General features: G+C 45.0%; 1 protein-coding gene across 1 annotated transcript in view; it reads left to right on the top strand.

Annotated features, from left to right (window-relative positions):
- CACNA1I (calcium voltage-gated channel subunit alpha1 I) overlaps window positions 1-27,533 on the top strand; it is a 2,042,880-nt gene that overhangs the window by 811,373 nt on the left and 1,203,974 nt on the right. The window contains exon 6 of the mRNA XM_082266478.1: window positions 2,468-2,560. Coding sequence (XP_082122604.1) covers window positions 2,468-2,560 — 93 coding nt within the window. The remainder of the gene's footprint in view (window positions 1-2,467; window positions 2,561-27,533) is intronic.

The raw sequence follows: 27,533 nt of genomic DNA, 5'->3' as shown, positions 1-27,533 counted from the left end.
GCTGTGTTCAGGAAGAACCATTAAAACAATGGGAGCTTGGCAGCTCCCTTCCTGACAGTGCTATTACCAGACTGTCTGCATCTAGGGCCCTTTGTGTGCAGGCAACCTTTGCATAAGACATGTGCAATTAGTTTTGGTCCAAATACAGTTGTATTTGGACAAATGTTTGGTGATTCAGATGTAATAGTTAGCCCGGCTATTTAAAAAAAAGAAAGAAAGACAGTGTGGGGTCCCCCCCCCAAGATCCATACTAGACCCTTATTCAAGCATGTAGCCCAGGAAGCCAGGAAAGAAGGGGGCGAGCGGTGCCCCACTGAACCATACCAGGCCACATGTTGATGGGGACAAGGGCCTCTTCCTGATAACCGTGGGCTGTGGTTGGGGTGGTCTGCAGGCAGGGGGCTTTTCAGAATCTGAAAGCCCCCTTTAACAAGGGGGCCCCCAGATCCCACCAAAAAGTGTTAAAAATAAAGAAAAACAGTTGACAATTTCTTTATAAAAAAAACAATGTCTCCCGATGTAGATCCATTGTCATTTATGATGACCCCACCAGACCCCCCAAAAAAGTTCCGCCTGCGATGAAGGCTGACTGTCCACTGCAGGCTCCCTGTATAGGTAAGGGGCGGGGCCATCTGACAATGTCACCTGGTGGCACCGCCCCCTTGTGATGTCACTTATTTAGCATGCACCAGGGGGTGGGGCCGCCAGGTGATGTCACCAAGTGGCCATGCCCCTTAGCTATTTAAGAACTGTCAAATGGCAGAACAGGCATCCGGTGGTCAGACATCCTCACGGGCAGGGCTTTTTTTTTTTTTTCAGGTTTGGTGGTGCGGCGGGCAGGTTGATTGTTGATGGATCTACACCAAGGAATATTGTTTTTTTGTTGTTTTTTAAATAAAGGAACTGTCAGAAACCTGTGTGCTGTTTTTATTTATCCTTAACACTTTTTTGGTGAATGAATAGGAGCACAACGTTCCCCATACTCATTCACATGGGGGAGGCAGGATCTGGAGGCCCTCTTGTTAAAGGGAGCTTCCAGATTCCGATAAGCACCCTGCTTGCAGACCCCCACAACCACAGCCCAGGGTTGTGGAGAAGAGACCCTTGTTCCCATCAACATGGAGATAAGGTTCTTTGGGGTTGGGGGGCAAAGCACCCCCCCATGTTGAGGGCATGTGGCCTGGTATGGTTCAGAAGGAGGGGCGCTTGCTCATCCCCCTCCCTTTACTGATCTTCCGGGTCTGGTATAGATTTTTGGTGGGCCTGGTATGAATTGGGGGGAGGGGGGCCATACTATTTTGTTACATTTTTGTTGTTTTTTACATTTCAGCTGTCAGTGGTGAAGTCTGCTGATAGCTGATAAGTCATCAGTTGCTAAGGACACCACAGCCAGCCAGCTTCCCAGCCTACTGCTTTACAACCAGCTATTTTTCAAACAGATTTCAAAGCGGTTGATCATTTTTCGACTGATCCAAATTCTAATCATTGTGAAAATTTGGATTTCGAAAATGATCAAACAAAACCAAATTTAATTGAAACAAAATTGAATGAAAGTGAAACAAATGAATTCCGAAACCAAAGCAAACGAATTCTGAAACAAAACAATTTTTTTCTGTTCTGTACATGTCTATAAGCCATTACTTGTGAAGAGCCACAAATAGATGCAGGCGCCATCAGACTACCATCATTTTAAATAGAGTTTCTCACCTCCACCTATTTGCATGGACCTCTGATGAGTTTCTCATGGGTAATTGCAAATGGTCTCATTCACAAGTGTATGTGGGGCCTAAGGTGACTCAACAGAGCAGCCTGACGTTTTTATTGCTTCTGAGTCTGAGGTAACTTAATAAGGTGGCATTTCTTTCTGTTAACTATTGAAAAGAATGCACACAAAAGTTGTTGATCTTGAGATGCTCACAGACTCATTCAAAAGCAGGATGTTGGGTGTAGTTGCAGTGAGAGTATTAGAATAATGGTGCAGAATATGAGTTTTTAATACAGTAGGAGAATTTGTCATTAAATCAGCCCTTCTCAACCTTTGACTTGGAGGAACCCTTGAAATAACTTTCTGGTCTCAGGAAACCCCTGCTGATAATTATTCTATCCATAGCTCACTGTACATTAGTGTGATGGTCATAGGGAATAATGTCCTTTCCATTTGTGGTCATTGGGAATAATTCCTCCTTACAGAGAGCTAAAACAATTACTGATATCAGTGCTAACTTATCTGAGAAGCAGAAATTGTTCCTCTCAGATGGCTCAAGGAACCTTTAGCAACCTCTTGAGGAACCCTCATTCCAAGGAACCCTCGATGAGTAAGGCTACATTAAATAATTTACATTATTAAGTAAAGATACAGTAATACCATGATGTGCTATCAATGCAGATTTAGAAGTATATTTAATAATTATCCTGGTTAAAAAATAAAGAACTAATAATAATATAATAATCAAGATTTTGTTTGCAGGTAATCACTTTGGAGGGCTGGGTGGAAATCATGTATTATGTCATGGATGCTCACTCCTTCTATAATTTTATTTACTTCATCCTCCTCATCATAGTAAGTATGACATTTATTACAGTAAGTAATTTAGCTTTGTTTTTTGTTTTTTTTATTATATTTTAATATTTATTATAACACAGAGGAGTATATCTATAAATGATTTGATGATAATTTTGCCAGACATTTGCCCAAATAACTAGGCTAAAAATCCACACTATGTATTAAACCAAACTAGTGGAAATTTTCCCAAGATTGAAACTGGAATTAAAATTAGACATTTTGCAACTTTTGCTCTCTAAGGCTGGGTTCACACTTATGCAATTTGAATGCGGGTTTCCCCGCATCCAACTTGCATGTCAGGAGCATGTTACATAGTTACATAGTTAGTCAGGTTGAAAAAAGACACAGATCCATCCGGTTCAACCATAAAAAAAAAAAAAAACTATATTGAAAACCCAACCATACAATCCCATATACACAATCCTATACCCGCTGTTGATCCAGAGGAAGGTGAAAATAAACCCCAGCAAAGCATGATCTAATTTGCTACAGCAGGGGAAAAAATTCCTTCCTGATCCCCCAAGAGGCAACCATATATTCCCTGGATCAATGGAGGCGGTTCACACAGCCCCGGGGCGGCTGCAGAGCAAATTGTGCAGGAGTCCTGTGCATCTTCTGGTCCTTTTTAGGTCCGAATTCAGCCAAAAAATTCAGACTGAAATTGGACCTGAAATGGTGAACAGGGACTTGCCAGACCCCTGCTATGAGCCGCTCCGCACGGAGGTGTGAACCCAGCCTAAAGGAAAAGGTATTTTCCCCCTTAACATTCATCACGTGTAAGAAAATGGAGAAATGTTAAAGCTTAACTCCAGGTTTTATTTACATTTAAATAGTTTGTTTAGCCAAAGCTGGTCCAAATTAACTATTTTCTTCATTAACGCATGCACACCTTGTTAGTGCAGAATAAATTATATGTGGCACCAGCTACATACAGTATACAGTGCTGCAACCCGGCAGCGGTATGGGGACTTCTGAACAATATCAAGTCAGGCTGAGCGCTTTTAAGCCTTTCGCAAAATGTTTTTTTGAGTGGATATTGTCACAATCTCCACCTCAGCTATCTTTTTTTCCATTATTTTGATTAATTTAAAAGATAAAATAGTACATAAAAATAGCAAGAATAAAGAGCCCAAAGGGTGTACAAAAGTATACAGTAAGTCTACAAATAAGTATGAAATAGGAACATCATACACTGAACATCAGAATTTAGATAGAGAAAACACGTTTCAAATTTCAGATTTCAGACATCAAAAAGTGGGTCTGACAAGAATTGGGGAAAAAAAGTGGATGATATGTGATGCAGACTGGTTAGCTAATAGGCTTTTTATACATATGGTTTGTATATACTTTCTCAACAGCCTTTGATAAGTTAGTTGCCAAGTTTGACTTCCAATGTCTGTTAAAAAGCAATTTAGCTGCTAATAGGATGTGGGTCACTACTATGCTATGACAGTTTAAAGGGAATCTATCTATTCCCAAATTTAAGATTGTCAAGCCTGGGTCTGGGGACATAAAAACTGTTATAGTAGAAATAGTAAAGACAATTTTATTTCAGAAGCTGGTGAGATGTTTATAGGACCAACCAAAAAAATATGCATAAGATGACCTATAGAGCCCCACCCTCTCCAACATTAGGGGGAGTGAGATTCCAAAAAATTTGACATTCCATAAGGTGTAAGATACCAGCGTAGGGCTATTTTTGGGTCAGTTCCCAGTGGTTAGCACAGTTGGAGGCTTATATATGGCTTTAAATGCATGTTGCAACTGGGATACTGTATAAGACTTCCCCATACCAATATCCAATTTCAAGAACGGAGATGTTTTAGGGAAACTACGTTTTTCTTGAAGTAAGTTGTAAAATATGGAAATGCCCTTGAGGGGTGTTGGTTATGTAGTGTAAAATTGCCAACTGTAAATATGAAGGAACATTTGCCAAGTATTTACAGTAAATGGGAAATTTGAAGGTATTTGTATTAATCTTTTTGAGGTAGTTTAAATTCAGGGCCAGATTAACGTAGGGGCTATTGGAGCTGCAGCTCCAGGCCCCTACCTTTATATAGGCCCCGGGTTGGCCATATTCACTGTTACCGCTCTTCTGTCACTTGTAAACACAGAAGTCTGGCTTCTATGCTCGCTTCCCCAGGCAGCTCCCTCAGAACCTCCCCACACAGCACGAAGGCCGGACAAGGAGGGACAGTTGCCGATGCATGGATGTGTTTATGGGCTTCAGAGACAGCATCCCATGTTGAATTAGGCATGCACCCTTCCTCCTCTGGGTGCATGCCAAGGCACGGCCCTTAAGGCCCTTCAAAATCCTCAGCACCAAGCCCATGATGCTCTTAATCCGGCCCTGTTTAAATTGTATAGCTAGCTCTTCAAATGATTAAAGCTGGTGGTTGGTGTGACAGTAAGTTACTGCATTAACTCCCTTACTATTCCAGTCTGTTAGAGAAATACCTGGAATAAGGTAATACAAGAGAGAGATAGGTAATGGGATACCTACTTTATTGTGAGAAAAATGGGAGATGGAGTATAGTTTGCTCCAAGCCATTATAATACGCTTGCATGGTGCATAGACATTGCTTCAAAGAGAGAGGCTTCAAAATTTAAATGAATAAAAGGGAGAGCAAAGTATGTGTAGGGCTGAAAGTTAACTCAATATCACTCCATACTTCGGTAGATGGGGTAAACCAATACTTTAGCTGGGCTAGGAGTGAGGCATGGAAGTAATCATTTAAGTTGGGATTTTAAGGCTTGCTTGAGAGGGATAGGTAGTGTCCTGGAGAGTAGTGTTGGGCGAGTACTACAGACCGAGCATTTGTTTTGCCCAAGCATCGCCGTTTGCCTATTCGGTGAACACCTGAATTTGTGGGGCGCTCGGTGGGATGTTCACCCGCCGAGCGCCCCACAGTGCACTGCATAGTGCATTCTACCCCCTGATAGGGCAAAGCTTTGCCCAATCAGGGCATAATAAATAGTTGGTTGTTAAGGAGCAGCCCGGGTAGCTGGCTGCTGCATCCTTAACAATGGATGAGTCATCAGCTGTTAATGGGCTTCCCTGCTGACAGCTGAATGGAAAAAACCATTAGCTGCAATACAAAAATGTAAAAATAAATGGCGTCGGGGTCTCCCCCAATCCATACCAGGCCCTTTGGCTCTGGTATGGATTTTAGGGAAACCCCATGCCAAAATCCATACCGGACCCTTATCTGAGCATGCAGCCTGATAGGCCAGAAAAGGGAAGGGATGACTGAACCCCTCCTGAACCATACTAGGCCACATGCCCTCAACATGCTTTGGAAGGGCTCCCCCACCCCAAAGCACCTTATCCCCAAGTTAATGGGGACAAGGGCCTCTTCCCCACAACCCTGGGCTGTGGTTGTGGGAGTCTGTGAGCAGGTTACTTATCGGAATTTGGAAGCCCGCTTTAACAACAGGGCCACCAGATCTCAGCCCCCCCCCCCATGTAAATGAGTACATTGTACCCCTATTCATTTACAAAAACAAAGTCTCAAAAATAAATCAAAACACACACAGTTTTTGACAATTCCTTTATTAATAAGTAAAAAAATGATGTAGATCTATCATCAATCACGATGCCCACCGCTGTACCGAAAAAAAGGAAAAATAAAATAAGGCTAACCACCATGTGCCTGCTTCACCATCTAACAGTTCCTAAATAGGTAAGGGGCGGGCCACCTGGCGACGTCAACGGGTGCCACCGCCCCATGTGATGTCACTGACCTAGCATGCTCCGCCCCTTACCTATTTAAGAACTGTCAGTTTGCAAAACAGGCGCACAGCTTTTCTTTTTTTTTCCGGGTCCGGCAGGGGTGGCAGGCGCTGTGATTGGCGATGTATCTAGATCAGGGGATATTGTTTTTTTATTTTTAATAAAGGAAATGTCAAAAAAGTGTTTTTATTTCTTTTTGACACTTTTTTGGTGAATGGGTACCCCATAATCATATACATGGGGGGGCTGGGTTCTGGGGGCCCCCTTCTTAAAGGGGGCTCCCAGATTCCGATAAGCCCCCCACAGACCCCCACAAATACAACCCAGGGTTGTTGAGAAGAGGCCCTTGTCCCCATCAACAAGGGGCAAGATGCTTTGGGGTGACGGTGCCACCGGGTGACATCGCCAGGTGGCTCTACCCCTTACCTATTTAAGAACTGTTAGATGTTAGAAGGAGCAGACACATGGTGGTTAGCCTTCATTGCTGGCGGGGTGTTTATTTTTCTTTTTTCTGGTCCAGCCGTGGCGGCGGGCATTGTGATTAATGATGGATCTACATCGGGGGCCATTGTTTTTTGTTTTTGATAAAGGAATTGTCAAAAACTGTGTGTGTTTTAATTTCTTTTTGACACTTTTTGGTGATTGAGTCATTTACATGGGGGGGCTGGGATCTGGGAGCCCCCTTATTTATTTTACTAAATTTTATTTATTTATCATTTTTTCATATACAATTTTATACAATCATGGTATCATACATTGTTTACATTGTAGCAGAGGATAAGAGTTATAACTTCAATAATCCTTCCACATTGGGAAAGGGTTACCCCATCAAAAAAATAATCATAACATAAATATTCCCCCAAAAAGCTGGTCTATTTATATACCTTTTATAGTCTAACCACTGTTTTAGTACTCAAAAACGAAACACCAAAAAACAAAAAAAAAAAAAAAAATATATATATATATATATATATATATATATATATATATATATATATATATTAGGAAAAAGGGGTGGGGAAATTCTCCTTGAGTTTAGGGTTCCCTCTATCTCCTAGGCCTTCATACTGGATTCTGTCTTCTCGAGATGACATATTCGTTCCATCCGTTCCATATTAATTTGTATTTTTCTATTTTATGATTTGCATTTAATACAAGATTTTCTAATTTGTTAACCTCTTCCACCTTATTAATCCACATATTAATATCTGGTGGTGCCTCTTTTTCCATTTTAAGGGAATGCACATTTTCGCTGCGTAAAGTAGATGGGGTAATATTGAATTTTTGTATTGTTTTCTTGAGATGTTAGTTTTGTGGAGAAGGAAGAGAGCTGGATCCATTGTCAGTTGATATTCTGTAAAAGTTTGTATAATTTCATAAATCTGTTTCCAGAATTTTTCCATTTTGGGACACGACCAAAAAATGTGTAGTAGTGTCCCCTTTCCTTCCCCACACCTCCAACATCTGTCTGTATTTGTTGGTGATATTTTATGCATTTTTACCGGGGTTTGGTACCATCTCGACAGTATTTTGTAGTTCATCTCTTGTATTTTTGTACGGATGGATGTTGAGTAGACCGACTGGAATATTTGTCTTCTCTCTACTTCAGAAAAAGTACTATTCAATTCTTTCTCCCATTCGTTCATATATGTTAGTTGGTAATTATCTCCATTGTCACTCAACATCGAGTACAATTTAGATATGGAATGTAATAACGTTCCTTTTTGTACGCAAACCTCCTCAAATTTTGTATATATTAATACTACCTGGTTAGGCTTTGGTAGAGTCCCCAGGAAATGTCTAAGCTGAGCAGCTCTCCAGCGGTCCAACTGAAAATCCCCTAGGGGGTCCACCAACTCCTTCTCTGTTGTCCATCCCTCTGGTGTTAGGAAATGGTCTACCTGGAAAATACCCTTTTCCATCAGATCTCTAAATTTTCTGTCCTGATAACCAGGTGTAAATTTAGGGTTACCCAGAACCGGGAATAAAGCAGAGTATTTTCTTGTCAATTTATATTGTTGAGATATTTTTGCACAGGCTTTGATTGTAAGACCTATAAGCGGACGTGAACCTTATTAAATGGGTTTTCCAGATTCTGATAAGCCCCCTGCCCGCAGACTCCCACAACCACAGCCAAGGGTTGTCTTGAAGAAGCCCTTTCCCCCATCAATAACTTGTCCCCAAAGCACCCCCCCCCACACCATGTTGAGGGCATGTGGCCTGGTATGGTTAAGGAGGGGAGGCACTCACTCGCACCCCCCTTCCCTTACCTGCCGGGCAGGAGTACTCGGATAAGCATCTGGTATAGATTTTTTTTTTTTTTTGGGGGGGGCCCACCCCACCCTTGAGATACTCCAGGTACAGGGATTATAGGTTTTTAAATCTGTCTTGAGGGTGAAGTTCAGTCCTATATATAAAATAAGTGATTTCGTAAAATTTGCCTTGTAGTAAGATATCTCACTGTACCTAGTCTAGGATGGTATGTGCTGTAGCTAACAAAGTATTTAGACCAGTCAGGAAGAGTATATCGTCAGCAAGAAGGTTAATAACGTGCAATCTATCATTGAATGTGAAAACCTTTATAACTTGATGGGATCTAATGGCTTCTGCTAATGGTTCAATAAGAAGATTAAATATAGTAGACGACAATGGGAATCCTTGATGCATACCATTTGTTATCGGAAATGGGTGGGTTAACATTTTATAAGTGCTTAGCTGTGCAGATAGAGAGGAATACAATGCAAGAATGGCTGCCAAAATAGGTCCTGTAAAGCCAAATTTGGAGTGTTTAAGACATATAACCCTAATATATTTTGTCAAATGCCTTCTCTGCATCCAAGGGAAGCAGAGAAGGCACTCGGTGGGATTTAGCATAACGGATAACATTTATGCAATGCTTTGGTATATATATCATCTGAGGCTTGTCTACCTGGAGTAAAACCTGTTTGATCAGGGTCAATCAAGGTGGATAAAATGGGGAGAAGTCTCTGGGCTATAATTTTTGCATACAACCTAATATAGTTTCAATCCATCAATCCATCCAGTTCAACCTATGATGTCTGTGTGTGTTTGCTGTTAACCATACATTGTTTACCCCTTTATGCTGTAGTCTTTAGGGGTAGGGGTAGCACCCACCTAGGTAGGTGCTAGAGAGTGCATAGTTTTTGAGAGTGCATCATTTTTGGGTTTCCCTGCTTAACAGGGGGACTGTCAGACAAATTTAAGTCTCTCTGCCTAACAGGGAGCAGTGATCCATTGATAGGGTCTGCTCAGTGTGATCAGATGCTGCTCATGTTGTCTGCCTGTTCCACACTGGTCCACTAGGAAGGGGCATATTGGACAGTAGTGATGGGCTTAATAATCAAGTTGACGTAAGTTCAACTTGAACATCGGGTTTTTGTGTGTTTACAGAACACATGAACAAATGGAGTTGCCGGGGGGAAGTTCAACTGCCAATGAGCGACCCATAATGCACTGCACGATTGCAGTGCATTAAGTGCTTGTGATTGGCAAAAGCATGCACCTGACCTGTATGCATCGGCCAATCACAGTACAATGTCCTGTCAGAGCCGTGATTGGCCAAAGGCAGGGTGCCTTTAGCCAATCATGGCTCAGAGGCTAAGTCCATGCCCCACACTATATAAGGTTGCTTACACAGCAGCCGTGTGTAGTGTGTTAAGAGTGGAGATTAGTTTATATAAATTGTATTAGTTTTGTCACGTACCTGGTTTGTGAGCCTGACTTGCGGAGGAAGGCCTCTCTTACAGCTCCGGCTCGAGGGCCACTGGTGGTGAGACAGTAGCCGCTGGAGCACGGCGGGGTAAGGGCACATATAGTCAGTCCAGAAGTCTGTGTGGCAGACGTGCCAGCAGGATGGCTGGAAGCAGGCAGACTGGCTGAAGACAAACTGTGGATGCACAGCAGGAAGCAGGTGCCAGAAGATGCTGAGCTGGACCGAAGGAGCTTTAGAAGGCTGGAAGAGCTGGAAGCAGGGTCAGACGAGCCGGGTCGGTAACAGAAAGACAGATCAGGCAAGTACAGCAGACAGTAGCGTAGTCAGGTCACAGGCAGAGTCGGCAACGGATGCGGGATAAACAGGTGCAGCAGGCAAAGGCAGAATCCAAGGTGAAGCCAGGGGTCAGGACAAGTAACAGACAGAATGGTTGGAAGCAAGCCTAGTCAAGATCAGAGGTCAAATGCAGGAACTACACAGAGTGCTGTAGACCAAACAGCAATTAGCCAGTGCTGAAGTTCTGTTTAAAAAAAATCTGTTTGGAGCCAGATGTGCGGCCGCGAGTGTGTGTTTACGCACGGCCATTCACATTTCCACGTTCGCGCAAGTGCATACGTGTGCACCTGGAAACAACATTAGTGCTATGGCGAAGCCTTTACTGACAAGTTTTCACATCATACTTTAGCTCTGAAATTCAAAATTCATAAAAAAAAAGAAAAAACAACCAAGAAAACAGAACAGTCATCCTTACAAGTATAACAAATACCCCCCCCCCCCCCCAAGCGTACCCGCTTCTTTCTACTCCCTCTATCGAATCTTAAATTCTGTTCCCTCCTATACTCTTCACACTTCTCTTTCTACTCCCCTTTTTACATACCTCCCATTTCCACAAACTTCTATTTACCCTTAAACTCTTTCCAATCTTTCCAGATTTTCAGAATTTTTTTAATTTATTTTCTCCTCTATGATACAGCTCTTCCAAATTATATATGTTATCTACATTCCTTATCCAATCTCTTACTGTATGACTTTCTGGTACATGCCAGAACTTTGTGATTGGGTGTTTTGCGGTGTTTATTAAATGGGGTATCGCCGTCATTTTGTATTGTTTTATTGTTTGTTTGATTTTATGAAGTAGATAGGTTTCAGGGGTTTTTGACGTTTTATCTCCTGTTATTTCCTGAATGAGTTGTATTATTTCCTCCCAGAATTTATATGTGATCGGACACTCCCACCAAATATGTGACATATTTCCCCTCATCCCACATCTCCTCCAACAAAGTGGCGATTTTTCAGGTTGATATTTATTTGCTTTACTAGGAGTTATATGCCATCTTAATAAGCACTTATAATTAATTCCCCTCGTTTTTTATATCTATTGCTGTTCCGTGTGCTAAACTCATTATTTTCTCCTTTTCTTCCTCGTTCCATTTTACATTGAGTTCCGCCTCCCATTTTCCCAGAAATGGCGGAACAACAGGGTCCGTCATTCTGGTAAGAATCTTAAATATCTGTGATGTGCATTGCTTCAGCATGGTTTTTAAGCATAATATTTTTTCAAAAGGCATTACATTTTCTCCTGATCTTATTGGGTGAAGTAAGGTTTTTATAAAAATGTTTTAATTGATGGTGTCTCCAAACATCTATTAACAAAATAATTTTTTTACATCTCAATTCATCAGTTGTGCATATTTCCCCTCTTTTCCTATTATCCTTTACCTGTGCTTTTTTATCCTTTATCCGTTCCCAGGAGGAAAATAATCTGTTCCTACTTCCTACAGATTAGGCAGGGTAGTTAGGGGATTGTGCTTTGATGTTTAATGCAGTCAGTGCAGTGTAGTGTAGGGCTGATTCATCTTGTGTAACACAGTGTACTGCAGTCATTTTAGTGTAGTATTGTGCTAATTATTGTGTAACACAGTGTAGTGCAGTCAGTGTAGTGCTATGCTGTGATTCTTGTGTAACACAGTGTAGTGGGGCCAGTGTTGGTGTATACAAGTGTTGGTGTATACAACACGTCTGTGTCACCCCACTGATCACATTTTTTTTTCATTAACCACTTAAGCCCCGGAAGATTTTACCCCCTTCCTGACCAGGGGGTATTTTGCGATTCGGCACTGCGTGATTTTAACGGACAATTGCGCGGTCGTGCAACGCTGTACCTAAACGAATTTTACGTCCTTTTTTTCCCACAAATAGAGCTTTCTTTTGGTGGTATTTGATCACCTGTGCGATTTTTTGATCATGCGCTATAATCAAAAAAAGAGCGACAATTTTGCAAAAATAACAATATTTTTCACATTTTTTTATATGAAATTCCCCCCAAAAAAATTTAAAAATCAACATTTTTTTTAATTTTTGGCCAATGTGTTTTCTGCTACCTATGTTTGGTAAAAAAATCACAATAAGCGTATTTTGATTGGTTTGCTAACTAAGGGAAAGATTTTTGTCATTTTTGTTGTTTTTTTTTTTTACGAGTTTTTTTGCGGTACTGCGACATTGCGGCGGACAGATCGGACCCTTTACTGACATTTTTGACACTTTTGGGGGGACCAGTGACATTACTACAGTAATCAGTGCTATACATATGCACTGTTACTGTAAAAATGACACTGGCAGGGAAGGGGTTAACTTTATTAGAGATGCAGTGGCTATGTGTGTCCCTAGGGGCGTGATTCTTACTGTGCAGGGATGTGTCTGTGTGTGTAACAGCACAAATCAACGGTCCTACATAGCAGGACCGTTAGATCAGTGCTTTTACACAGGGGAGAATGACAGGCGGCTTTGTTTACATTAGCCGCCTACCTTTCTCCCTTCACAGCGGACGATCGCGAGTGACCGGCGGACATAGGGTCCGCCGGTCACACGCACGGAGGTGTCCGAGAACGAGCCGAGATGGGAGCGCGCCTCCGGCGGCGCACGTTTGCCCGCTATTGGCTCCCAGGCTAGTGACGTATATATACGTCACTTTGCCTGGCCGGGGCTGACCGCCGCAGTAAATAGTCGTGCAGCGGTCGGCAACCGGTTAATATATTTTTTTCTTTTAATTTTTTTTTTTTTGCAGCATCAGGTTCTGTTGCTGCAATATTAGTACTCCCCCTTCTGTGTTGCAGGTGCTATTACTTCTGCGTTAGCAGTGATTTTTTTTGTGGCGCAGCAGCACTAATTTTATTTCGAAAAAAAGGGAAGAAATAAACTGCACTAACCAATTCAAAGTGAGAGCTGCTGACACAAACAACTGACAAATAGGTTGATATACAAAATAGTGAAAATAAAGTGCTGCACTGTGATAACAAAAAAACTCCAACAATTCACAGTGAAGGAAAATTATAAAATATATGACAGTCTATGAATGAATAAGGTGAAAGGGGTCCATATTCAAGTTCCAAACAATAAGTGCAGGAAGGATATTCCACAATACGAAAGTGAGTCGTGATAATGATGTCCTGTCACCAACACCAAATAAAATGCCCTCACCAGATGTTGATGACCCTAAATACCTTATGGCATGAGGGTCAAAAAGAGCTGTTAGGATGAGATGGGATTCCTTGAACAATCTGCAACCACGGATGTCTCCTCAGTGTGTATCCAACAGGGAAGATGGACAGGATCACTCACAGATAACCAGACCCATGTGGAGGTAAACCAAAGGAGACAGACATAGTGTAAAACCCAAATAAATAGTTTATTTAAAAAGGGAAAAAAACACTCATAAACATTCCAATGGTAAAAGCAGAGAGGTATGCAAGTCTGGCTGTAAAGGTACGATCCTGATGCATTTCGTCCAACAGGACTTTTTCAAAGGATATAACCAGGATATAATTTTATTTAGCACATAATTGCTGTCGTCATCGTTGTGTTGTCGGTGCTATTCCTTCTGCGTCAGCAGTGGGTTTTCTTTGATTAGAATTTTTTTCATGGCACAGCAGGACTAATAATATTTAGGGCATAATCGCTGTGCCCCTTCTGCATCGCAGGTGCTATTACTTCTACATTAACAGTGATTTTTTTGTTGTGGCGCAGCAGAACTAATTTTATTTAGGGCATATTTGCTGTCCCTCCTTCTGCATCGTAGCTGTTATTCCTTCTGCGTCAGCAGGGGTTTTCTTTTTTTTTTAGGCTTTATTACGTTTTTCTTTAAAAAAAAAAAAAAAAAAAATTATAATAAAACAGTTTATAGTGCACCAAGTACAAAAGTATTGCACCCAAGCACCATATTCCCTTCCCACGCTCTGTACTAAAAAGTTATAAAAATGCCCCCAAAAAATAATAAAGAATAATAAAACGGTTTATAGTTCACCAAGCACAAAAGTATTGCACCCAAGCATCATATTTCCATCCCACATTCTATAAAAAAAGTTATAAAAACCCCCCAAAAATCCCCATCATGTCCGAAAGGTCAACAAGGAGAGGCAGATGCTCATAGGCCAATAAAATAGGGCAAGCAGCCTCTGTGTCCACAGTGAAAAGTGGTGGTCGTGGACATGGTGCATCTTCTGCAGGCGGGGCACGCTTGTCCTTTTTTTCTAGTGCTGGCCGTCGATCATAGTGTCAGTTACATGATGCTGGAGGATGTGCAGAAATTTGAATGGTCCGATGTTGGTTCCCAGGTTGAGGAAGGGAATAACGTTAGCCTAGAGAGAGGCGGTGGCAATGATGGACAAGAAACTAGCAGTCATGTTCCAAAAGCTGCATCATACTGTCAAGTTTGCTCTAGTGATGAGGAGGGAGGGGATGATGAGGTCACTGACTGTACTTGGGTGCCTGAGAGAATAGAGAAGGAGGAAGAGGCGGCACAACTCCAATGAGGCAGGATGTCCTCCAGGGGCTGGCTTAAGGGCAGCCATCCTATTGCATCCCACCACAGAGCTCCACAGGTGCAGAGCGCTGCTAACTCCCCGCAGACTTTCAACACATGAAGCAGACCGCAGCGTTGCTGTTTGCAATCTCTGTCTGAAGCAGATCAAGTGTGGCCAGAACACCAGCTGCTTGGGCACCCCATGCTTAACAAGACATATGAGGACCTGCCATGCAGTCCATTGGCAAAAGCACCTGAAAGACCCACATCATAATAATGTAGCACCCTACAGGTAGGTGCTAGGTAAATGCATAGTAGGCCATGTTTGCCTAACAGCAAGGGCATGATTTCTTTTTGGTCAGGGTGTCATGGCTCTCAGGTGTGTCCGCTGAGAGGGGAGTTTCCCCACTGGCTTTGTGAGAGGCTTCTCATAGGGCAATGGAGGAAACCCATTCAGGGACACATTCAGGCTTGTAACTACTCCAGAAGGCAGATTCTGCCGCAGAGGATTCTGGGAGTGGGTATAAGTTTGAGGGGAGTGCATGACTCAGCATCTTTGGCGGGAAACAGAGTCCCAGGAGGAAGAGTATGGCTGTCTCTCCTCCTGTCAGAGGAAGTGGATGTCTCGGGGTGCTGCCTGAGAATCCAGAGGATGCTGAGTTGAGCTGAAGGGGATCTGGTGTGCCGAGAACCAGCGGAGAGAGAAAGGGATCCAGTCCCAAGAAAGCCTACAAAGGTCGTGAGTACCTAGTGTCAGAGAGGACCGCTCTCCGGAAAAGGTTCTGGGATCCAGGAGTCAGCTAGCTGTAAAGGGGGTGCCTAGGTTGAGGACCCTGAAGTATAGAAGGGGTACCTGCAGTTTGGGCCCTGAAGAGTCATTGTACAATGTGGAGTGCACCAGTTGAGAGTTGCAGCAGCACAGGAATTTACAAAGAGCTACCTCAAGCCAGGGCAGGGCTGAGGGGAGCTATTCAGTGACTTTTGAGAAAAGCAGTCAGGAGTCAAGTGTTTTACAGTCCATGATCTTCTGGATTAAGGTCAAGGTTCCAGCACAGTTTTCAGTGTTACAGTATATTCAAGGGTCAGGAATCGTTGGCTAGCGTCGGCTGGCGTCAAGACAGCGCTGACAGGCATTTTTCTCTAGAAGAGTCCCGAAATTGTACCTAGTTGAGCCAGAGGAGTATCCCACTCATTCCCTTCTCCTATCCCCAAAACATAATAAAACACACAAACCAAAGATGCCGGAATTGTCATTGTCTCAGTTCTCACACCTGGAGTTACAGCTCAAATGGGCTGGGAGTGTTACCGTTAACAATGGCAGACCCATGCCTGTAAAATGCCAGTGCTCAGCTGGCTGACATTCAACGGAATTCAACCTTCCCACCAACCACCTCATTTGTGACATGCCCACCAGGTGGAACTCAACATTGGCAATGCTGCAACGGCTGCACATGCAGCAGAGGGCCATCAATGAGCACCTGTGTGAGTATGGCATAAGGACAGGCTCAGGGGAGCTTGGCTTCTGGCAAAAGTAAACCATGTCTTACAGGTGGACCCTGTGGACGAGGTGGATGGGGATTTTAGTGTGTGCAAGAGTATCAATTAGATAAAATACAGATTATAAAAATATAAATTTTATTGAAGGCAAGATAGTAAAAACATCATACAAGAATACAGTATCTAGAAGGTGTATTGCAGCACATTCTGTAAGGCGATGGATCAACGCGTTTTACCCACACTTTGGGCTTCCTCAGGATCCAGGCGTAAATATAGTAAATATATATATATATCTCAAAGTAAATATATATATATATATATATATATATATAGATATATATATATATATATATATATATATATATATATACACCCTCAATGGAATCCCCAAACTAAAATTCAACAGAGGATTGTGGTAGCATGGATGCAGAGGATAACATACAGCAGTCTTCAAGGGATGGTTTTAATTCCCCAGAAACCCCAGGAGTTATACGTGGCTGGGGAGAGGTTGCTTCTGACAATGTCATCCTTAGTGACCCAGATGACTCAGAATCTCATGACTCTTCAAACGTACGCTGTATGGGCTCCCTGACACTGCAAAGCCTGCAAAAGGACCCGAGGATTCATAGTATCAAGGAGAGGGATCATTACTGGTTTGCAACCCTTCTTGATGCACGTTACAAGGGTAAAGTTGCAGAGCTCACCCTGCCTTTGCAGAGGGAGCAGAGGATGAAACCTCTTGAGGACACCTTGAAGAAAAATGTGTGTAACACCTTTCCAGACACTGGGAGATTACCATTTCCTGGACAACGTGTTTCTGGTGCTTCGTTCGGCCAAAGGAAGAGCAGTGGAGAAGGCGGCCGGCTGACCAATAAACAATTCTTTAGTCCTCAGCGCCCAGGGCTGTTAGGTTTAAGCAACCATCAGCAGGGTTTGCAGCATATGGTGCAGGATTATCTAGGGGAAAGAGCAGACTTGGAGACCTTTCCAATTGAGCATCCACTGAGTTACTGGGTCTTGAAGATGAAGCACTGGTCAGAATTTGCTCAATATGCAATAAAGCTACTGGCCTGTCCTGCTTCCAGCGTGCTTTCCAAATGGACAATCAGTGCTGCTGGAGGTTTTGTGATGGATAAAAGAGTGCGTCTGTTCTCACACTCCGTTGACCTGCTGACATTTATCAAAATTAATTAGTCCTGTCCTGGATTAACAACAGCTATCAGGCCCCTGATGCTGATCTAACTGATTGAATTTGCTAGGGATTAGGGATGATCGAACGGTTCGGGTTGACCATCAGTTCGACCCGAACATTGACTGTTCGAAATTCGGCAACCAGAACCGACCAAAATGCAATGGGAGAGGAACTGGGCTTTAAAAGTCCGTGATTGGACCAGAACCATCAGTAAAAGCCAATTGAGGTGGCAGGAGAATGCTAGGAATGTGATTGGAGTGACTAGGGGGTCCAGAGGCCAATCATTAGTGAATACGCCCCCCAGTATATAAGATAGCCCCGCCAAATCTCTACCATTTTAATACAGGGCTGTGGAAGAGAGTGGAAGCAGTTCTGTTACTTCTGCTCTCAAAGTGTCATTTAGCAATTATTAGTGTGAGGAAAGGGATATCTAGTGTAGTTAGGGTACTATTTTCCACTATAGTTAGATTTAATAATATCGTTTCTGTAGGGAAAGTGTTAAGTGTAAAGGGATCGTAGTGTAGTGTAGGGTTTCTGACTCTGACTGCTATGGCAGGGTGACAAAACCCTTCCATTTCAGGGTGACCACTATAGAGAAAAGATCGTTTCTCTTAGAACACTTATAGAACCGGATAGTGGCTTCGCCCCTGTCACCCTGCTTTTTGTTGCAGGCGTTTATAGGGCTTTTTTGAGGACATTTTTGGAGTCAGACATGACATCTGAACTTCTGTGTAGGGGTATATATACACACACACATATATGTATATATACACATACACATATATAGGTGTGAAAGTAGCAGAACACTATGCTTGCGCTAATGAAATAATTAACACCCATATGGCTTCTTTGCTATAACACCTATATATGTACATCTGAACCCCTTGCCCTCAACATGGGGAGGATGTTTTGGGGTGCCCCCAAAGCACCTTGTCACCATGTTGATGGGGACAAGGGCCTCTTCCCGATAACCCTGGGCTGTGGTTGTGGGGGTCTGCGGGCTATCAGAATCAAGAAGCCCCCTTTAACAAGAGGGCCCCCAGATTCCGCCCCCCCCCCATGTGGATGGGTGTTAGGTACTTTGTACCCCTACCGCTTCACCAAAAAATAAATAAACACACAAGACAGTTATTGGCAAATCCTTTATTAAAAAAATATAAAAGTGCTAAATCGGTGTTGAGTAAAGATAGAAGAGGTGGTAGGTTCCTTCCCAGGCTTGGGTATAGTTACAATGTAAGCTTAAAGCATTTCAGGGGGAAAAGAAGCAAAGGACATTGCTGTGGTGAACACCGAAGTGAGAGTTGGACACAGTAGGGATTGGAATTGTTTAGTTAAGTAGGCCATCAGAGCCAGAAGATTTGCCATTAGGAAGTAACTTGTTTTCAGAGAGCGTAATAGGTGCGTTCAAAGAGTCAAATTGGGTGGGTGATAGGGAAGGCGAATTGAGGGAAGTTAAAAAAAGTCTCAATGATTTTGTCAGAGGGCTGGGGAGTAGCAGAATCAGTGTTTAGATTATATAGTGAACAGCAGGGCTGCCACTAGAAATCCAGTGGACCTATACAGCCTTCCTGACAGGCCAACCCCCCCCCCCCCCCCCGAAAAAAAACGAATCTATATTATCACTAAAAATATAAAAATACATAAAAATCATTATTAGCAGACATAAACATAACATAACTTACAAAATTCCTGCTAAATCTAAAAGATAAAATTGTACGTAGATAATAAATAAATCTCACTCTCTCTCTTTAAAGAGGAGAATCAGTGTCTATTTTTAATTTTTATTACTCCCAGCATCCTGTGTCATCATAAATCCCTCCCCCTCAACAAAAAAAACTACACTTATTAGCACATTCACCCCCAAGCATCAATTCTATCTGAAAGCCAAAATTCTTCTCAAACAAAAATGCAAATATTCCCCCTCCTAACACAAATCTTTGCCCCCCCCCACAATCCTGCCTCCCAGTTCAAATCTCTCCCGAATTCCTCCTCCTATCCGAAATCTTCCTCACCCCAAAAAATCACTTGCCTAGCCTCTTCTCAAATTCTTTTTCCTAGTACAAATCTTCTCCCCAAATCCCCCCTCCCAGCACAAAGTCCCCCCAATCCCCACTCCCAGCACAAATCCCCCTCAATCCCCACTCCCAGCACAAATCCCCCTCAATCCCCAATCCCAGCACAAATCCCCCTCAATCCTGACTCCTGGCACAAATCCCCCTCAATCCCCACTCCTAGCACAAATATCCTGCAATCCCCACTCCCAGCATAAATCCGCCCCAATCCCCACTTCCAGCACAAATCCCCCTCAATTCCCACTTCCAGAACAAATCACCCCCTATCCCCACTCCCAGCACAAATCCCCCCCCCATTCCTCATCCCAGCACAAATCCCACCCCACCCCCCCCTCTAGCCCAAATCCCCACTTCCAGCCCAAATCCCCCTCAATCCCCACTCCCAGCACATGTCCCCCCTCAATCCCCACTCCCAGCACAAATCCCCCTCAATCCCCACTCTCAGCACAAATCCCACCCAAATCCCTCCACAACAACCCCCTGCCAGTTAACTATCCCAGCTCACATTCTTCCTCCCTATCCAAATGCCCCTCAGCACAAACATTCCCCCAATCCCCCCTCCTGGCTCAAATCCCCCCCAAACCCTCTACTAGCACATACCCCCCCATATTCCTCCTTCTAGCAAATATACCCCCCAAATTCCCATTACACTTCCCAATGCATATTGCTGCCAATCCCCCCTCCTGCACAAACATTCCAGGTTACAATTTTCTTGTAAGCTGGACACCCCCCTCAACCTACAGGGGGGAAATCACTACAAAGTCAGGAGGAGTTGCACTGTGTTGTGCTCTCCCCTCCTGTTTGAACAATACTGGTCCATGCAGCACATAGACAAGATCGCTCTTAGATTGCATCGGACTGTACACACACACACACACACACACACAGTTTGATTACTATCCCCTACCTGCGGGCTGCTCATCTCCCGCCAGCAGGAAATGTGGGTAGTGGGTGGTAATCAAACTGTGTGTGTGTGTGTACAGTCTAAGAGCGATCCTGTCTCACGTGCTGCATGAATGTGCATTGTTCTGACAGGAGAGAGACCTCAGAGAACCTAACGCAGCGCACCTCCTCTGGCTCACTACTCTCCGCCACTTTGCCTCTCACTGCTCTAGGAGTCTGGGTGGGCTCCCCCCCCCCCAGAATGCGATCATGTTGACACTCCAGCAGTTAAAATCCAACGGGGGAAAAAGGGCCTTTTAACTGCTGGAGAGAGAGATGCGCAGGGCATCCTTCGGCCCTCCCCCGACCCACCAATCCTCCTGTTGCCTGGGCCCCCCTTTGTGCCCGGGCCCCCTACAGGAGTACTGGCAGTACCCCCCTGATGGCGGCCCTGGTGAACAGTAGTATTCAGTAAAAGAATCTGCTATGTCTTCAGGGTTACAAACCTTTTGTTTTGAGGGTGTAATAATGAGTCATTTTGGTTTGGATTTTACGAGCCATAAGCCTTTGTGCTAAAAATTTGCCAGCTTTATTACCAGAGGAGTAATGTGCCAGCTTTAAGAATTTGAAGTGTCTATCAAATTGTTTGGTTAGAAGTAAAGTTGAGCGGACACCTGGATGTCCGTGTTCGGCGGGTTCGGCCGAACTTTAAAAAAAAGTCTGGGTCCGTGTCCCGGACTTTTGCCGAACTTTTCCCAGACACCGAACCCCATTGAAGTCAATGGGGACCCGAACTTTCAGGCACTAAAATGGCTGTAAAACACCAAAGGAAAGGGCTAGAGTGCTGCAAATGGCAGCAAAACGTAGTTAAGAGCATGGCAAGTGCTCTGCAAACAAATGTGGATAGGGAAATAACTTAAAACAACAAAAAAAAAAACCAGAAAAATAAAACAATGTTCTTCATCTCTGAAGGACGAGGCCCATATGGAGTAGGAGGGAGGTTGAGGTGGTGGTGGATGTGGCGGTGTCATAGGCGTGCGCACAGGGTGTGCCGGGTGTACCTGGGCACACCCTAATCACCTAGGGCACATTAGCATTATCGCTCTGTTTGCCAGTGAGGAGATGGGAAAGATCTCCCTCGGACCTGCTCTGCTCTATTTCACTTTGCCAGCAGGGAGAGTAATGTATCGGGGCCATGTACATGTAGGCAAACACATGCATGTGTATTTAAACTTTGGGGTGCACACCCTAATGCAATAGGCTGCGCACACCTATGGGCGGTGTAGGTGGAAGCGGCGGTGGAGGAGGACCAGGGCCGGATTAAGAGCATCATGGGCTTGGTGCTGAGGATTTTGAAGGGCCTTAAGGGCCGTGCCTTGGCATGCACCAAGAGGAGGAAGGGTGCAGTCATGCATGCCTAATTCAACATGGGATGCTGTCTCTGAAGCCCATAAACACATCCATGCATCGGCAACTGTCCCTCCTTGTCCGGCCTTCGTGCTGTGTGGGGAGGTTCTGAGGGAGCTGCCTGGGGAAGCGAGCATAGAAGCCAGACTTCTGTGTTTACAAGTGACAGAAGAGCGGTAACAGTGAATATGGCCAACCCGGGGCCTATATAAAAGGTAGGGGCCTGGAGCTGCAGCTCCAATAGCCCCTACGTTAATCTGGCCCTGAGGAGGAGGACGAGGTAGCCAACACTGCTTCTTTTCACAAATTTTAAATGAGGGTACACCCCGAAAGAGTGAGAAAGAGCAAAAATGGAACAATGGGTGGGTAAGGTCGGTATCCATCGCTATTCTGCACAAGGTACGGAAAAGTCCCGTGGGATCCATGCCTGGTTCATTTTAATGAACGTGAGCTTGTCCACATTGTCTCTGGACAGGCGGCTGCGCTTGTCTGTTATAACGCCCCCAGCCATGCTAAATACCCGTTCAGATAATACACTGGCTGTAGGGCACGCCAGCACCTCCAAGGCGTAAAGGGCAAGCTCAGGCCATGTGCCCAATTTGGAGACCCAGAAGTTGAAGGGGGTAGACCCGTCATTCACTACATGTAGGCATGTGCACACATACTGCTCCACCATGTTGGTAAAATGCTGCCTCCTGCTAAGACGTTCCATCTGAGCTGCTGGTGCTGCTGTTTGTTGTGACGTGCTGACAAAGCTTTTCCACATTTCGGCCATGCTAACCCTGCCTTCTGAGGTGCTGGCGGTGCCCTGGTTGCATTGGCGACCTCTTCCTCCTCCTCCTCCTCCTCTGCCTTGTGCTTCCACTGTGGCCCCGCTGTCAGGTGGGAATGCCAGCAGCATGGCGTCTACCAGCGTGCGCTTGTACTCGCGCATCTTGCGATCGCGCTCCAGTGAGTGAATTAAGGACGGTACGTTGTCCTTGTAACGGGAATCCAGCAGCGTGGCCACCCAGTAATCAGCACAAGTTAGAATGTGGGCAACTCGGCGGTCATTGTGGAGACACTGCAGCATGTAATCGCTCATGTGTGCCAGGCTGCCCAGAGGCAACGAGGCTGTCCTCTGTGGGAGGTGTATCGTCCGTGTCCTCTGTATCCCCCCAGCCACGCACCAGTGATGGCCATGAGCTGGCCTGGGTGCCACCCTGCTGTGAACATGGTTCCATCTCCTCCTCCAGCTCCTCCTCCTCATCCTCCTCATCCTCCAGAACTGTGCCCCTGCTGGACAATTGTGTCCCTGGCGTTTGTGTGTGCAGGAACCCACCCTCGGAGCCCCTTGCGAATGACTGCCCTGAAAGCCTTGGAAATGTTACCTCCTCATCCTCCTCCTCCTCCTCATCCTGTGCCACATCCTCTTCCATCATCGCCCAAATTGTTTTTTCAAGGAGGCATAGAAGTGGGATAGTTAAGCTGAGAACGGCGTCATCGGCACTGGCCATGTTGGTGGAGTACTCAAAACAGCGCAACAAGGCACACAGGTCTCGCATGGAGGCCCAGTTATTGGTGGTGAAGTGGTGCTGTTCCGCAGAGCGACTCACGCATGCGTGCTGCAGCTGAAACTCCACTATGGCCTGCTGCTGCTCGCACAGTCTTTGCAGCATGTGCAAGGTGGAGTTCCACCTTGTGGGCACGTCACATATGAGGCAGTGAGCGGGAAGGCCGAAGTTACGCTGCAGCGCTGACAGGCGAGCAGCAGCAGGGTGAGAACGCCGAAAGTGCGCACAGACGGACCGCACTTTCTGCAGCAGCTCTGACATATCGGGGTAGTTTTTAAGGAACCTCTGCACCACCAAATTCAGCACATGCGCCAGGCAAGGGATGTGCTTCAAACCGTCTAAGCCCAGAGCTGCTATGAGATTTAGCCCGTTATCGCACACCACCAGGCCGGGCTTGAGGCTCGCTGGCAGCAACCACTCATTTGTCTGCTGTTCCATGCTCCTCCACAACTCCTGCGCGGTGTGTGGTTTGTCCCCCAAACAGGCAAGTTGTAAAACTGCCTGCTGTCGTTTATCCCTGGCCGTGCTGAAGTTGGTGGTGAAGGTGTTACGCTGTCCGGATGAGGAGGCGGTAGAGGATGAGGAAGCGGAGTAGGAGGAGTTAGGAACAGGAGACAAACTGAAGCGCCCTGCAATCCTCGGTGGTGGAAGGACATGCGCCAAATTGCTATCCGCCTCAGGCCCATCCGCCACTGCATTTACCCAGTGTGCCGTTAGGGAGATATAACGCCCCTGACCGTGCTTACTGGTCCACGTATCGGTAGTTAGGTGGACCTTGGCACAGATGGCGTTGCGCAGTGCACACCTGTTTTTTTCCCCCACTTGGTTGTGCAGGGAAGGGATGGCTTGCCTGGAAAAGTAGTGGCGGCTGGGCACGACGTACTGTGGAACAGCCACCGACATAAGGTTTTTAAAACTGTGCACCTCCACCAGACGGAATGACAGCATTTCAAAGGCCAAGAATTTTGAAATGCTGGCATTTAGGGCCAGGGATCGCGGGTGGGTAGGGGGGTACTTCCTCTTCCTCTCAAGTGTTTGGGAGATGGAAAGCTGAACGCTTCCACGGGACATTGTGGAGATGGTTAGTGACCCAGGTGGTGGTGTTGCTGACAGATCGTCTGTTTGCGGGGTGGCAGGTGCCGGTATCACTACAGATGTGGCTGGAGCGGCCGAGACTGCAGCAGAAGAGGAAGCAGGATGAGCCAGAGACGTTTCTTGGTTTTGAAGGTGTCTACTCCACTGCAGCTCGTGCTTTGCACTTAGATGCCTGATCATGCAGGTTGTGCTCAGGTTGAGAAGGTTTATGCCTCACTTCAGGCTCTGATTGCACAGGGTGCAAACCACTCGTGTCCTGTCATCAGCACATTTTCTAAAGAACTTCCACGCTAGAGAACTCCTTTGAGCTGACTTTGGTGCGCTCGTTCCCTTGCTGCGTTGGGCAGTAGCGGGCGTAGTGTCTAGGGCACGGCCGCTCCGCTTCTGCACCCTGCTCCCTCTTCTGCTGTGCTGGTGGCTCTGTGCGACCAGAGCCTCTTCCTCCAAACTACTCAGGTCACCTGCATGACGTTCATTCCATGTGGGGTCGAGGACCTCATCGTCCTCCACATCATCTTCCACCCAGTCTTCACCCCTGCCCTCCTTGTCGGTCTCCACAATGCTGAACGCCACAGCAGTTGGCACCTGCGTTTCGTCATCATCGGAGACGTGCTGCGATGGTCCTTGCATGTACTCATCTTGAGAAATAAGTGGTTGAGCATCGCTGCACTCAATCTCTTCAACTTCTGGGGCAGGGCTAGGTGGATGGCCCTGGGAAACCCTGCTGACAGAGTCCTCAAAAAGAACAAGAGACTGCTGCATGACTTGGGGCTCAGACTGCTTGCCTGATTTGCAAGGGGGTGAGGTGAAAGACGGTTGGACATCGGCTGCAGGTGCCAACTCTGACCTTTCTGCAGTAGACTGGGTGGGAGACAATGTGAAGGAACTGGAAGCACTGTCAGCAACCCAATCTACTATCGCCTGTACTTCTTCAGGCCTCATCACGTCTAGAGGCGCATTATGCCCTACCAAATACTGCTGCAGGTTCTGTCGCCTACTCACACTTGTGGAAGGTGTTTCACTTGTGTGTGTAGCTGGCACAGATCGACCACGTCCTCTCCTTGCAACAGGAGCTCTACCAGCAGCACCACGACCCAGGCCACGGCCCCTATTTGACGGTTTCCTCATATTTCTGTAATTTATGATCTTGCCCTAGAAAGGTGTTTATTGAATAGCGGAACAAAACAACAACAGTATCGCACGGGTGTATCTGACAGTCAAATATGCAAACTATGCCGCAATTTAATGTATTTTACCCCAAAAGGGTGTATATTGAATAGCGGAATAGGAAAAAGGATAAAAAACGGTGTATCTCACACGTACAAACACATACTAGGCCCCGATTACAATTTTTTGTACCCTAAAGGCAGGATGAGGAAGAGGAGTAGGAGGAGTTCGGAACAGGAGGCAAACTGAAGCGCCCTGCAATCCTCGGCGGTGGAAGATGCGCCAAAAAATTTGAAAGGTGTATCTCACACGTACCGATACAGACTATGCCGCAATTTAATTTTTTTCACCCCAAAAGGGTGTATATTTAATAGCGGAATAGAAAAAAGTATATAAAAAGGTGTATCTCACACGTACAAACACAGACTAGGCCCCGATTAAAATTTTTTGTACCCTAAAGGGAGGATGAGGAAGAGGAGTAGGAGGAGTTGGGAACAGGAGGCAAACTGAAGCGCCCTGCAATCCTTGGCGGTGGAAGGAGATGCGCCAAAGAAATTTAAAAGGTGTATCTCACACGTACCGATACAGACTATGCCGTAATTTAATTTTCTTACACTCCAAAAGGGTGTATATTGAATAGCGGAATATGAAAAATGTTATAATACGGTGTATCTCACACGTACAAACACAGACTAGGCCCCGATTACAATTTTTTGTACCCTAAAGGCAGGATGAGGAAGAGGAGTAGGAGGAGTTGGGAACAGGAGGCAAACTGAAGCGCCCTGCAATCCTCGGCGGTAGAAGGAGATGCGCCAAACAAATTTAAAAAGGTGTATCTCACATGTACCGATACAGACTATCCCGCAATTTAATTTTTTACACTCAAACAGGGTGTATATTGAATAGCGGAATAGGACAAATTTTACAAAACGGTGTATCTCACACGTACAAACACAATCTAGGCCCCGATTACAATTTTTTGTACCCTAAAGACAGGATGAGGAGGAGGAGTTGGGAACAGGAGGCAAACTGAAGCGCCCTACAATCCTCGGCGGTAGAAGGAGATGCGCCAAACAAATTTAAAAAGGTGTATCTCACATGTACCGATACAGACTATCCCGCAATTTAATTTTTTACACTCAAACAGGGTGTATATTGAATAGCGGAATAGGACACATTTTACAAAACGGTGTATCTCACACGTACAAGCACAATCTAGGCCCCGATTACAATTTTTTGTACCCTAAAGGCAGGATGAGGAGTAGGAGGAGTTCGGAACAGGCAGGAGGCAGACTGAAGCACCCTCAAATCCTCGGCAGTATGAGATGCGCCCCAAAAATTGGAAAGGTGTATCTCACACGTACCGACACAGACTATCCCGCAATTTAATTGTTTATACCCAGGTTTTGATTAAATAGCGGAATAGAAAATATGATCAAAAAAAAGTGTATGTATCTCACACGTATAGAAGCACACTAGGCCCCAATTACTATTGTTTGTACCCCTAAAAGGCTGGATGAGGAGTAGGAGGAGTTTGGAACAGGCAGCACCCTCAAATCTTCAGAAGTATGAGATGAACCCCAAAAACTTGGAAAGGTGGATCTCACACGTACCAACACAAACTATCCCGCAATTTAATTGATCCCCAAAGGTTTTTATTGAATAGCGGAATAGGAAATATGATCAAAAAAAGTGTATGTATCTCACACGTACAGAAGCACACTAGGCCCCAATTACTATTGTTTGTACCCCTAAAAGGCTGAATGAGGAGTAGGAGGAGTATGGAACAGGCAGCACCCTCAAATCTTCAGAAGTATGAGATGAACCCCAAAAACTTGGAA

The sequence above is a fragment of the Pelophylax lessonae genome (genome assembly GCF_965119305.1).
Source record: "Pelophylax lessonae genome assembly, chromosome: 8".
NCBI lineage: Eukaryota > Metazoa > Chordata > Amphibia > Anura > Ranidae > Pelophylax > Pelophylax lessonae.
Note: the sequence above shows the minus strand (reverse complement) of the source record. Positions and strands in the feature narration are given on the sequence as shown.